At 43.4% G+C, this 14640-nt stretch overlaps 2 protein-coding genes across 3 annotated transcripts in view; one reads left to right on the top strand and one right to left on the bottom strand.

Annotated features, from left to right (window-relative positions):
* Nucleotides 1–291: 291 nt before the first annotated feature.
* Nucleotides 292–13247, bottom strand: retreg3 (reticulophagy regulator family member 3). Its single transcript, XM_088622864.1, has 9 exons — nucleotides 13024–13247; nucleotides 10202–10308; nucleotides 9520–9550; nucleotides 8851–8977; nucleotides 8598–8682; nucleotides 7373–7510; nucleotides 6574–6653; nucleotides 5880–6012; nucleotides 292–5232 (listed from the first exon to the last, which is right to left on the bottom strand). The coding sequence occupies exons 1-9, from the start codon at nucleotides 13245–13247 to the stop codon at nucleotides 4694–4696; spliced, it is 1464 nt and encodes a 487-aa protein (XP_088478990.1). The 3' UTR covers nucleotides 292–4693.
* tubg1 (tubulin, gamma 1) overlaps nucleotides 12955–14640 on the top strand; it is a 16392-nt gene continuing 14706 nt past the window's right edge. The window contains exon 1 of one of the 2 annotated variants that reach the window (XM_088622865.1): nucleotides 12955–13097. The gene's annotated coding sequence lies outside the window, so the exon portion shown is untranslated. Of the gene's footprint in view, nucleotides 13098–13488; nucleotides 13629–14640 lie in introns of those variants that run through there. The other variant, XM_088622866.1, reaches the window with a different exon arrangement.

The raw sequence follows: 14640 nt of genomic DNA, 5'->3' as shown, positions 1-14640 counted from the left end.
GTTACGTTTATGTACCCCCTCTGCTTAAATCACCTGAAACCCAAAGACCACTTTATGTCATGTTAAGAAAAAACGAATCGAATATTTAATGTTTGGTGTCGTACGCAACGGGTAGGACACTGCATGTATGTTTTAACCTTGTTGAGTACTGTGTTGGAGACCAATAAATAAATTATATGTATATATCCACAGATTGACATGAATCCATTTTTTTCCACCCTTTACTACATTTTAAGACAATTCAGTATTTTAGAATACAGTATAGTACGCATATAATGTCTGACGCATGTGTTGTACACAGAGCTTGTTTTAATAAGGTTTCCACATCAAAACATATCAAAAACAGATTACTGGGGTAAGGAAGGGACGAGTTGGAGAGCCATTTTTACTGTACACGTTTACTTTAGATTCCACACTTTGTGTAGAACAGCAGCTCCTCACTCTTGAAAGAATCGCTTGTCACACTGTACTGAATGGATGGATTGTACTGAATCGATTTTATTTCGAATTTCCTTTTCCGTGTTAAAAAAAAACCCAAGAAGGCTGTACTGGACAAGGCTTCTTCTGCAATAAAGGAAATCTGCTGTTCTACAAATGATCTATTATGTACTAAGATTATCACCACAGAACAAACCATATTTTCTTTACAACACACAATGTTTTTTTTCCTGTTTTTATACAGTAGCCTGTTCTATTTAAGTTTGATCCTGCTTACTCTAGGCAAAATAATTCATCTGAATTGTAATCTAAATTACGTTTAGTCATGCTGCAGATTAAAAACTGGTACAGAGAAAAAAACAATTCCCCCTTTACGTTTACCACAATAGGGTGCATCAGCTGCATTTGTAAGTTAACACTTTTATTCTGATTAAAAACAAACTTTAATGATTTTAAATGGCTTTGTACATATTCACACTATAGAGCACGATTTACTTTCTAGAACTCACCTTTCACAGAAGTAGCACTATAGACAATTTGTAAACATGTTATCTTGAATGTCCTTAGCAATACAAAATTGTAACTGCAATTAGAAAAGGTGGTAAAAAATGCAGATCTGCTTAGCCTATAAGAGAACAAACTACATACATAAAGCAAAGCACAGGGAGTGGGTCACAACCTAATTTGGAATGCTTAAAACAAAGGAGTCTCACTTGATGCTTGCTTTTCACAATAATTCCTCCCTCTTGAAATTTGTTCACAAGCTTCTAACAAACATCAAATGAATGACTTTTGCACAACATTTCACCACCATATCAAGGCCTTTATTTGTGAAAACTGTGCCGGACTAAAGGCTTTGGTACAGCGCATGGTAGTACAATTTCTTTTAAAGACTAGACTTGGAGCCTGAATAATAAATAGGAAAAGGAAGGTGACACCTCATTATGGAAAATACATATAATCCAAAAAAACAACGGTCTTACATTATCTCCTGAAAGGCAAGAAATTGATTGTGGTCTTAAAGAAGGAAAGAAGAGATAAAATCTTTCACACCCTTTGTCTTGTGCTCTGCGGCATCCAATTGGACTTTGCCCTTGTGGGGCAGCCAATTCCCCAGCATCCAAGGATCACAATACAGAACAAAATTAAGGTGTCGAATCATTGTAGCCCTTTTGCTCCACAAACACATTGGGAGCCACTGGCAGTCATCAGCTTAATTGGGAAGGGCGAAGCATATGCACACCAATCTGTCTGCAATTTTTTCAGATCTGTTGATAATTTAGATAGCAAGCATTCACTATACCCAACTACACCTTTCCTGAGCCATTCATAATTCTCCAAGGGCTTCATTAAATGATCAGAAAGTGCTATGCTAAAGTGCACGTTAAAATGTCTTGCTGCCCGAATTTAAAGATAATCCAGCAATTTGCAGTGCATACAGAAATCCTCAGAAAATGAACAATTTGTTGTTCAGATTGCTAAACTACCAGAGCTGCAAAGGTCCAGAGCAAAAGTTCTATCAGAAAAGGGTTTCCAAACACAAAGCAACAAATATCTGGACAAATGATGGTAAAACAACACACAGCTTTCCTTTTACCTTTTGACTCCTCCTAGATATGAAACGTAATAAAACACTGGAAAATTCCACATCACACTTCTACAAAAATAGCAGACAGGACGATGCAGAGATGTGGTGTCAGTACAGTGTACCTTTAAAGGAAATCACTCTATCATGAAAAACCAAAGTTTACTGCTCTCCCAACCAGTCTAAGAATAATATAGAAATTGACACTGGTATAATAGGTACACCTTTTTAAACCACAAACTTTAAATAATTTTCAGCTAACCTACTTACTGCATGAAAAGCTGAATTATCAGAGGGCTTCTTCTTTTTTGTATTGCGTAACTTTGGCTAATTTTCCGTCTGTACTCGTACAAGAACAAAAAATTAACCCGAACTAAGCTTTAGCACAGCTTCTGACATATATGGAAAAAAAAACTGCCTTTCAGCGGCAGTTGATAAGAAATAAATAAAACATTTAAAATACTGTATCGCAAACACTAGAGGTATGGTAAAACATATTTCGTGCAATAAGACAAGTTAATGTAGGAATGGGCTGCTGAAGTAGACACTGTCAGTTGTACATCATAGCTTTGTCAATGTTACATCGTTTCAACATCACAGCTGTCTTGTTTCATACTGAATGCATGATCAAGTGCTGCTCATCGAAAAGAGACTCAACCTCCAGACCAACAGGTTTCACTCTAGCTGACCAAAGGGTAGTGGTTTTGTTACAAGCGTCAATTATTTTTTGTTACACAAACCCGTTTTGGAGGAGCCAGGTGTGTTTTTCAGGGCGTAGCTCACAGCTTTGAAACCCGCAATCGCACACGGGAGAGCGACCCGCCCGCCTTCGCGACCCTCCTCATGCGCGTCGCAGGGAAAGGAGTCTGGCAACGAGGCTTCAGCACAGACTGGAGGACAGGCAGGTCTCCGGCCTGAAGCGCTACAGGCCTCCCAAGCACACAAAAGGCCGCGGGGTCCTGGTGTCATCGAGAGACCAGAGGGGCCGGTTCTAACTTGATTCGTTCAGCCAGGGGGCTCTTCCTTTCATTTCAGGGTGTTATTGCTGCTGTGATCTGTTTGTCCCCAAGTCAGACTGCTGGAACCTTTCACTGCCATTAACTACATGCTGGCAAAACAAAACAAAATGTAAAAAAACAGCAGCAGCAGAGTTTATTGCTTCACAGCATTCCCCACGGCTTGTTCTGTGTACACTCATACACCAACATCTCGATGGCCGATAGTTAAACCACAGCAGCTGAGCTGTGCCGCAGGTCACATGATTTCATGTCAGTTATGTGTAATCTCCCGTATATCTCTAGTGCTGAAACGAGAGGTCCGAGCGGGTGTATTGTCCCACACAAAAAAAATGAAGGTATAACTGAAAGTGTCAGAACTAGCATCTTCCCTTCATGTTGTATTTAGAGCAACAAATTAAAATACAGTAAGGATTTCCTGCAACTCAACGTAGATCAAATCACACTTTGCTAAGTATCTTCCAAAAAGTGGCCTCAAGGCAGCATACAGAGAAATTCTCTCTCTCATATACACACACAAACAAATGCTCATACTGTTCAAGCACACATTCATGGGTTGGGGCTTCACAAAGCAGCAGACACAGACCCAGGGCCTGAGAGAGTGCCATGCACTCAGCATCAGTAAAGGGACTCAGTCAGGTTCTGTTTCAGTGAGGGGCTGTGGAAGTGTGTTCATGAGCAAAGGCTAGTGCATCCTTGTCTTCAAATCTGCATCAGAACTGAAAAATCTGTCAGTCATCCTACAGCAAGAGTGCTGCAGAATGTCACTCAAACATTTTTATGATTTAAAAAAGATAGCATTAAGTTTGTTATAAAACACTTATGCTGGCTATTGGGAATTTAAATTTAAAAATATTGTAAATAAAATTCTGACATGTTATGGTTACTTACACTGCAGATCGTGGTTAAAGAGCTGCTTAAAACAAAACACTGTGGGAACAGTATTTTGCATTATGGCTATAAACAGTTCAATATTGTGAGGACTGGGAACTTAAAATCAGTCTTGAAGGCTAATTTTACTTTTGCAGATAATATATCCATTTTTAGATTTCATTAGGATTTTCAGGAAGGAGAACTCTTCAGATTTGAATTGCACATTTCAGCATACAGCCTGTTTGCACAATGTCTGTGTTCAGTCCCAGTATTATTGTCCCAATCATGCAAAATGAAAAGCTGTTAATGAAAGTGCAACAAGTTTCTTTTTCTAAACCCACTTGCCCCTCATAAACACAAAAACACTAGATCTCGGAAAGCTGTCCACAAACAAAGGAAGCAGTACTGTACTCATTCTAAAAATGCTATTGCAGTTACATCACTCCAAGATGATTTTTATCTTTGATTATATGTGCACTCATCAACAGATGCCTGCCTTATAGCCAAGCCTGCCTATATCCTTCATTTTGAAGTCACTCCACCTACTACAAAGGAGCCAGGGAGGAAGTGCTGATGTAGAAGAAGGAACTCATGTAAAAAGACATAAATTCACAGTGATATTAAAGGGGACCAAAACTGAGGCCTTGGTCACCAAAACCTCACATACATTCACAACAGCACACACAGACCCCCCCCACCCACTTTTTAACACACAACCACAGCCACACCGAGAGCACAACACATTGATATGTATACATTTACGCTACACAGAAAAATGGTTTTACTGTGGTTTTCCCAGCAGGCTGGAGAGAAAGCTCGATCCAGAATTTTTTTGCTGCTGCTGCTGCTGGCCCGACCGGCTGGAGGACCCAAGGGGATCCATCTGATTCAGCTCCGACTGATCCAGCATCTCGAAATCGTCCCCCTCCGGGTCGGTGTCCAGCTCGGAGCTGGACTGCTGGTGGTAGCCCCGGGGAGCCCTCTGGGGATTGTCCCTCCTGGCTGGGGGCTGGGCGGCCCCCGTGAGCACCGCCTGGATCATGTTGCTGGTGATCATGCCCGCGATGTCGTCGGCGAGGCTCCGGGCCGGGAGCAGGCCGCTCGGAGCCGGCTCGCCGTCGGCGTCCTCCTGGTCGGAGTAGAGGAGCGTGTCCTCGTGGGACAGGGACCAGCGGGCGGGAACGGCGGCCATCCCGATGCTGGGAATCCCGATGCTGGTGTCGTCGTCGTCATCCAGCAGCGTGGCCTCGGGGTTGATGGAAGGGAAGTCTGGGAGATCCCGGGCGAAGGATTCTTCAGGATCACTGTGGCGATCCAAGTCTGGAGGGACAGGTCCACACTGTGCTCATTAAGAAGTCTCGAAACACGCGAAGAGACAATGACAATCAAACTGATAGGAAAAAAAGGAGGGAAACACCTTTAGTTTTACTCCTTTTTGTGAAGATTTGGGAGGGGCGTGGGAAGAGGACTGGAAAAGCTGCATTGACCCTTTTCCATAAATTATTCTCGGACGAAACACTGTCCGGTAACATTACTTTATTATGCAATTCATGCATCCTGTATTTTCGTTGGTTTAAAAAGCAACGAACATGCTTGTCTAAAACAAGAAAAAAAATGAGTGAAGCATAAAAAGGACGATACAATTGCGAAACCTCCACCTAGAACTTTCTTCTCTTTCAGGTAAGTACCCATCCCAAACCTTCAGCTACACATTTCAAACTTGCCTTCCTAAGAAGACCAGGGTGATATTAACGTGGAAGATGCTTTATTTTACCACCCTTTTCCAAACTCAGAAACAGACACTTAAACCACCTGTCCAGACTGCCGTTTTCAGAGTACATGACGTCTGTTTCAGATATTAGAAATGAAGTGTAAGCTCCGGGCAGTGGTGAGCGTGTCAGAGCTTCCTAGGGGTGACATGAGCAACGTCACAAGAAAGCCCAAGGGACAACTCTAACAGCCATTACCTTCAGATCCCTCTGTGAGCGGAGTCTGGCCCCGGGACAGGTTGAAGGTGCCATTGTCCGTGTAGGACACCTCCGCGTCGGAGTGCTCCGAATCCGTTATTGCCAGCTCCTTGGCCACTATGGAATCATCCAGCTGTGGGAAGAAGGAATAGGTGATTCACCCTTGGGAAAACCTCTGCTACAGTACGTGAGTCAATGAGCCTGTAATGTCCTGAGCACCTTTAACTACAACACCTCACACAGGAGCCACAGGGGTAGCCAGTTCTGCTTAGGGCAGACAGTTGGACAAGTGTCCAGTCCCTTTTTTTTTGCAAAAGCTGGGACACTAAACATACAGTACATGTCCTGTCCTACTGTCAGGAGAGGGAAAGGAGACCTCACGATCACTGTACAATGTACAAAACAATATAATTCCCAGTGTCGGTTTGCATATAAAAAGTAGGCTGTGATATGCATATTTTGTTTTATTCCCATTACTCAAGTTGGGCTGTATCTCTGACTTGCTCTGTACCAGACTTATATATGTACTACAGCAGCTAGTTATTAAAACAATTCCCCTGCAACTAAAACCTACAAATTCTCCTGTTCAGTGCATGACTAGCAACCTCTGTAGCAACTGAAGGTGCTTTTCGCTTTTTTGTTCTTGCACTAACACAAGCCGGTATATTTAGAAGTGCATTCTTCATCTTTATACCTTGGGACAAAATGCGGCCAGCTCCTCCTCACTGTCGCTCCCATCTGCCAGCGGGCCTGGGCCCAGCGGGCTGCGGAGAACTGCGCCGAGAAGCACAAAGGGGTTAGTCCTCTGGCAGCCATTCAGAAGGGAGAGGCGCTCGCACAGCTTTTCATCGCTAACAGGAGCGGTTCTCTGCCAGGAATGCTGGGGGGAGGGCTTTACAGAGATTAAGCTCCAAATACCATCAAAGATAAAACCCTGTTTCTCTGTGTCCCTCCCAGCCCATGTAATGGTGGCTGACTTACTGGAAAACTAAAAGGGGGACAGGGTGCCATCATATTTTATTATATATAGACAGTTTGCGTTCTCTGCACAATTTCCAAGTGAGTGTTTCAGTATATTTACCATTCTAAATTGCTTGTTCACAAAGGGAAAAATATTGTGAAATATTACAGGGAGGAGAGAGGAGAACAAGCATGGCGGTCTGTCTGTCTTGTTTAGACGTCAGTGTCGTGATTTGGCACTGACAGCTCTCAAGAGCACTGTGCCACTCAGCTGTTTGCCTACCACATCCTCTCAACATTGGCTTTCTGGACCAAAATCGTGCTGGAACAGTTTTCCTGTCTTAGAAAGCAATGGCTCATGCAAACTCAAGAACAGCAGATGCCAAGATGTGGAAAAACATCACATTTTACCAAAAGCCCTAAGTCATAATGAGCAATTTAAGTTAGGGATGATTATAAAAGACATATATGCACAGGAAGGTGCAGTATCCCACATACAGAGTATCCCGCATAGAAACCACTGGCACACTCACACTGGTTTTCCCTCTGTTTCGACATCATGTATCCTCGGACGCTGAAGTCCAGCCTCAGCAGGGCAGGCTCCAGCCAAGTGCAGATCTTCTGTCCCACCCTGTGATATGCAGCCAGGGGGCTCAGCAGGACTCCCAGCACTGGCACAGAGCCCGAGAGAGAAAGAAGGAGAGACCTCAGCACTGCAGCACTGCTGGCGTCACCTACACGTCGATTCTCAGACTGCGTCTGGGGAGCAGCACAGTTTTGTTTTTCCTGAGTTGAGAAGGGGGTGGGGGGGAAACTTCGCCAACTGCTTTAGGTCCCAGATCACATCAGGGTTTAAAGTTCAGTGATTTTAGGATAAAGAACATCACCAAATGTTTTCTTGTTTTAAAATGCTGTTTTCACAATCACAAAGGCACAGATAACTTGCTCAGATAACTTGCTTTTCATTCCTAGCATTACAATCTGTAGATTTACATCTATTCTAATGACTATGAAATTGTCATTCACTTTTATTGGGACATCAGTGTTTTGTGTTGTCTTATAGAAATGCTTCTCTCATGGAGAGGTGACTGACCTTGCTGTAGTGTCAATACTAGAGGATTGGTATGTTAATAAATGACCAACAATGGCAAATGAATTAACCTGCTTAATTTGTAACCTAAAGGATCTGGACAATTGATCGCAATGTTTTACTTTATTAATATTTTTTCTTTCTCAACATACATGTATGTTGCATATTTGTTAATATGCTCATGCTGTGTTAAATGTACTGTGTTATGTCTTTAAACTGCCTGCAAATCAAATTTCCCACCTGGGACAATAAAAGGAAGTAAGTCAATTAATCCACAGTCCCTCAAGTTTTCTAGCTCTCTGTAAACTCTTACTTGATAAAGAAAAACTAATTCTTCAAACAAATCCCTGTCCATCGCTTACCTGACTCATCAGCACTGATCGGTGAATGATTCCTGAATACCTGATGTTCAATATTTCACATAAACTACCTCAGTTTTATTCATGAAAGAAAACATGCAGGACTTTTAGACCTCCAACACTGCTATTTACTATTACTTCTCTGATTATTTCAGTATCACATGCTGAGAACTCCATGTCCTTAGTACCACACTACGGCCAGCAGGTGCAATGGCCATATCCAGTTTGCCCTGTATATATATATAAAGGAGACAGGGACAATTTCCCAGGTTAGCTTCCCCAAGACAGCATGACAAGAGTTCTACTCACCAAGACTATACGAGAGCAAAAGTCCTGGAACATAGCGCCCCAGCACCGCTAAAAACGTGAAGAGGCCACAAACTAGAAGACAAAACTGAGAGACCAGCCACCCATCACACTTCAGAAATCCAGATATCAGATCAGGTTTAATAGCATCTGTAAGTAACAAAAGGCTATTTGATAACACAACTACACTTATTTCAGGAAATGACACTTTTACACATACGAGCAAATGAATACAAAAGGCTGAAATGGAGCTCACCTTGCCAGGATTATGCTTTTTGAAATGCAGCAGGCTTTTGGTGAAGGATGCTGCTGTGACCCACACTTCTGCCATGTGATGACAAAGCTCAGGTACACTGAGCAGCCCAGGGTGGACGAGGCCCCAGCTGACAAACAGGAAGACACGCTCTGATCGCCTGATAGCACATGACCGCAGCACTATCAATCCATTACTGTTCGGGTCAGACTTCAACTATTTGCCCATCAAAACATGCCACCATACAAAATAAATGCCTTTCATTTAATTTCCTGTACAACCAAACCTGATCAATGTCACTTAAGTCTTGCACTCCCTGTCTCCCAAAACATACATTTTATAGCCACATCCAATTCGGGTCCCAACCCCTATGTGATATAGAAATATAGAAAGAGTAATGTTTAGGACCAAAGATTAGGCCAGTAACTGCCTAGAGACAGTTGTGTGTATCTGGTCATCAAGTCTTTGTAAGAGGCTACTGCTGAGCTCTAGAACCCAAAAGGAATCCATTACAAGCTCAGCAACTTGACAGAGGAAGGGTTAGAATGTGTGACTCATTTGGCATCATCTTCTGCTTAAGCTACTGTATACCAAAACCCACATTTTCATAATGTTGAGAAATTATTTTCTGAGAGGGCTTAAAATACCATCAGACTGAAAAAAGATACATACCTTTCATTGTCAGGCTCATCTTTCTGTTTGACTGTAAAGAGAAAGAAAAACACGTCTCTAAGTTCTAAACGTTATTAACAGTACATTGTAAACTTCAACACATTGTATACTGTAAGGTGATGTCAGTTCTAAACGTTTAACTATATATCTGATATATAACAATCCACACTGTTAAGGAGATGAAAATAATGTGGCAACATAAATCCCTAGACCTTTATCACACAGCTTCTTCAAGCTCAGAGTTTTACCAATTTATATTTGTAGGATTTGACACCTGCATGTACCACCCCCCACTTATCTCTGCTTGCCATCTGCTAGATATGTAACATGTTGCCAATATCTTTTTCCTTTGCAGTCTGTTTGCTAGTCCTCATTGTTTGGTGTCCTTTGTGAGTCTGACTTATCAACTATGTCAGAACAAGACCACAAAATATAAATCAGGATAGGAACTTGGTCCTAATGCAGATTCCTGAGGCACTCCACTAATCACATCGTCCCAATATAAGCATTCACCTCTTTTTTTGTAGTTTCCTATTAATCAGCTCAAAAACATGAATTTCCTTGAATGCTTACTCCCTGTCGTTTAAGACTTAACCCTGAACTAAACCCAGTGCACAGACCTTGATCTTTGGCAAAAATACATCTTCAGAAAGGAAATAAAGGCACAGGAGACCAGTCTTACCTCGGATCCAAGGCCAGATTCTGTTTCTCCAGGTGTCGATGCATACAACAACAGCCAGGCCAAAGGACAGCAGGAAAACCAGGCGCAGAGACGTCAAGGCAAAAAACCTGCAGAGGGAGGGAGAACAATACCCCTGTGGTGAGGGAGTATGGACTGAACCCTCTCATCAGTCAGACACGCGCAGGTCCAGAGGCTTCACTGCATTACAGGTGAGACACTCAGAGCTCCCACTGTGCAGATGTGTTTCCAGGTTTGCTAACTTGCCCTTCCTTGCTGGTACAGAAGGCACCTCACTGTTCAGACCAGTCATGTCTGCACAGGGTAAAGGAGGAGTTTCAAAATAGTCCACACCAAGGAACTCCACCAGGTCCTGGTCCTGGTTGATCTGGGAGTGTGTGGGCCTATAATATCAGTGACAAGCACTCCTGCTCTTCCTTATACTTTCAGTGCAATTTTGTCCTCAGCAGAGACCAAGCTTTATAGTACAGGAAGCATCACAGGTGCATTTTTCAAGAGGCACGACCGGGCTAGCTGGTTGGAGAACTCAACAGGCAGGTTGGTATTAAGCTATTTGTGTCCCCCCAAAAAATCTAGAAAAAAGTAATACTGTGAAGAAATGGGATGGAAATCCCCCTGGACTGCACAAGCTCACAGGTTAGGCAATGACTTCCCGGGCAAACAAAAAACAAACCACACAAAGTCATGCCAACAGACTCCTCACTGGGTCACGCTACAACAGTAATTCAAAATATATCAGACAAGGTTCCATGGCAAGTGGGAAATTAAATTGAAGCGGGTTCACATTCTGCACCTTCCAGCTTTGTTTAAGCATTTAGTAATTCAGGTTTTTATGTTAGTTTCCTTTCTGGGCACAAGAAATTTAGCCCAGCCTCTCGTGTCAGGGAATCAATTATTGTAAGTGAATGAGTGGAAATTAATGGCTTAGGACCGCTTTGGCAATGCTTAGGGTAGACTCAGTGTCACACGCCTGAACAATGAAGAACACTGCTTATGCAGGGGAAAAAAAGGATGCGTGATTCTGTATTTTAACATTGTAAAAGCTGTCAATTAATAACACACTGCAATTTGTTAACCATTCACAAAGGAGATCCTAAAGCCTTTACTTCCCTGACACAGACAAATACTGAAGCTATCAATGGCACCCTTTCTCAAATAATTAGGAACTGTAGGCAATGTCTTGGGTGATATTCAAGTTCTGCTGTCCCACTGGATGACTCTTCATTATTTTTGCTGTGGTAGAGGGATAGCACATTAGTTCCCTTCAATGTGAGGCAGAGACAGTGCATCAACATATAGTGTTGTTAAATGTCTATGCATTGTCAATATTATTTGTTTAGTTTTTTGTCTATGTAAAGCAAGGATATGCTTTTATCAAAGCACTGACCATTCCATAGTGCATGACGTTTAATAGAAATCACAGGCACTACTGAAACACGTTTCACAGTTCTGTCAATTAATTTACACCAAAAAGTACACTGATAAATATCAGAGGAACAAAAACTCCAATTACTGCTATATCATGAAGTAGAGTAAACTTAATTAGTTTGCTTATCTAAGGCGTTACTGCGAATTCTGCATAGTATCCCATAATTTCACATGCAACAAAGACGCCGCGTTTTCCTCCAGCTTTTCCAAACCTCAGTTATGAAATGCACTTATCTTATTTTTAGAAAATATACTGGGATAAAAAAAATGTCGTTGCACCAGCTTTTCTTGGCACATGAGATAAAGTGCTTCTCCAGCACTGCACTGAGATGCAGTTTGCTTACTGAAAATGCGCTGTGACACAGATGACTGTCAGACTGGTTAATCAAATAAAGTTCACATGCCTGAGCTCTGAGCATCACTTCCCCACTCTGCCTTGCCTTGGGCTGATGATCATGAGCAGAATGCAGAGTGTCCCAGGAAAAAAAAAAACAACTTTTTTTTTATATCATTCTCATACAGAGCTGTGGTTCGGAATCTAGATCTTTATGCATCTGCGGTTGCTCACAAAATTATACAGTAGACATCTCTTAAAAGTTAACTACAGTTTGGAATTTAACCCCTTCATCATCATTGACTCTAGTCATAGTCCTGTCCCCGTCTCCTGACATTGTATCCTCTGATTTTTCAAAACCCACCCCCTACAGAACCGAACCTGCTGCTTTAAATTTGACACCCAAAGAAGGCTCCACAGCCCAGACGTTGTGGTTTCTCTCTCCTCTTTTCAGCACGGAATTAACCTATTGCTCGTTCTTTTGCAGGCTACGCATGCTGACGCAGCTCCCCACCCGAACTGGTTTACATTTAGCTGCACTGGTGCAGAAGATCCCAGTGTAAAACCGTGATGCACTGTTCTTGGCCTAACCTTGAAACTACCCGATCTTTCAAGACGACAGAGAAACCCACAGGAAGTAGTACCTACTGTCGCGGGTTCACCCTGAAGCACAGACCGGGACTGTCAAATCCTGGTACCTGCTCAATTGCTTCCCAACTGGAAACAAAATGATCCGGTTGGACCCGCAAAGTCAGCACAAGAACGAGGGGCGAGGGAGACGGGATTTGCAACCCTACTGTATCTTAACGTGCAAGAACCTGCACAGTCCCTTATCCTGAAACGAAGGCAAGGCGACGCACCCGGGTTTAATGGATTCCCGCAACACACCCTCCACCGAGACGCCCGTTTATCGTCTCAAACTGACGACCCATAGCTCCCAATTACCACGGCATGCGCAAGCAGCTGGGGGGAGGACAGATCTATCGTTTATAAGTGAAAGGTCTCTGTCACCACCTCCCCTCCTGCCGAGGGCTGTACTCACCAGAACGCCGCGTTGACGAGCAGGTACAGCGCGGCGCTGTGCAGCGGCTTGTCCCACACCAGCACCGACTGGAGGTAGGTCAGCACGGGCTCGTAGGGCCCCAGGGTCTCCAGCAGAGGGGCCGCGGCCGCTCGGACCTGGATGTCCCTCTCGCTGGAGCCCGGCCGGCTCCGCAGCCCCACACTTCCAGCCCCCGGCGCCGCTTTCGTTTGGTCTTCCGCCATTTTTCTTTTTTTGCGTGTGTGTGTGTTGCACGTAGATTATGTTGATCACCCGCCTCCCCGACACACACACACACACGCGCGCACCCCAGCAACGGACCCTTAACCCTCGAGTATGATTTTTTTTTTTTAAATCGATTGCTTCAGACCGGAGTCTCCCACCTCGGGAAGGGGGATCCAGCAGTATCAGAGTTACGGGTCACACGGCCAGCTCACAGATGCGAACGACAGTGTCTTGTTAAAAGAAAAACCCACAACAACAACAACAACAACAACAACCGTGACAGCTAAACCTGGTTAATTTTAAGACGTGCCCAAGCCAGGCACTGTCATTCTGTGTCGCCCCAGGTCTGTGTCCTGATCGCAAAAGGTGCTCATCTGCAGGTGTGTGGGTTTTGTTTTCCCTCTAAATCCTCAGGACAGAAAAGGCTCAGCATGTGCGGGCTTCTCCAGCGCGTCGGCAGCACTTCCCGGGATCAAGGAAACTCCCATTGATGCGATCGTGTTGGGTTTTTTTTCCCCCCCACCTCTTCCCCTCCCCTGTTCGCCCGCAGTCACGATCTCCTGCCGTTGGAAGGGGTCATCGGTAATTTTTGAATCGTCCCTTGCGTACTCCCAATATGGCGTAAGGGGGATCACGAAAAAAAACAACAACAACAACTTGAAGCCAGGCTAATTATGAAAATGGCTTGGTGCATTAGTGCCACGAGACGCCCCCCCCCCCCCTGTATTTCTATCGTAATGGACACCTTTCGTATCGACTTTGTGAAAAATAGAGATGGTTCATAAATTCACTCTATATATGTGTTTGTCTATTAGATATAAAGATGGCAATATAGGCATTCTTCAGAAAGGCTTTGGTGTATTGGTGTATCTGCTTGTATTTATAATAATAATAATAATAATTGCTTACACTCATATAGCGCTTTTCTGGACACTCCACTCAAAGCGCTTTACAGGTAATGGGGACTCCCCTCCACCACCACCAGTGTGCAGCCCCACCTGGATGATGCGACGGCAGCCATAGTGCGCCAGAGCGCTCACCACACATCAGATATCAGTGGAGAGGAGAGCTGAGTAATGTAGCCAATTCATAGAGGGGGGTTATTTATTTGGTGTCTGTGTCTTGTTCCTGTTGCATTTTCTACTACAGTGCCAATTTTGGTATCTCCTGTCTTACGGTTTTCATTTGTTTTAACTATGCTTTTCTATTTTTCCTGTAAGGCGCTTTGAAAAGAGCCTTTAAAAGGCGCAATATAAAATAAACTTTACTATTCTTATTCGTGGATATACATCATTTCCAGAAAAAATTACAGTCACATGAAAACGCAAACATCTAAAACACGAGTGAACATTTCTATTAACATTATTGAACGAGTTTATTTCTCAGTGTATA

The sequence above is a fragment of the Lepisosteus platostomus genome, chromosome 28, assembly GCF_059453375.1.
Source record: "Lepisosteus platostomus isolate fLepPlt1 chromosome 28, fLepPlt1.hap1, whole genome shotgun sequence".
Classification (NCBI taxonomy): Eukaryota; Metazoa; Chordata; class Actinopteri; order Semionotiformes; family Lepisosteidae; genus Lepisosteus; species Lepisosteus platostomus.
This window is presented reverse-complemented; position numbering and strand designations above follow the sequence as displayed.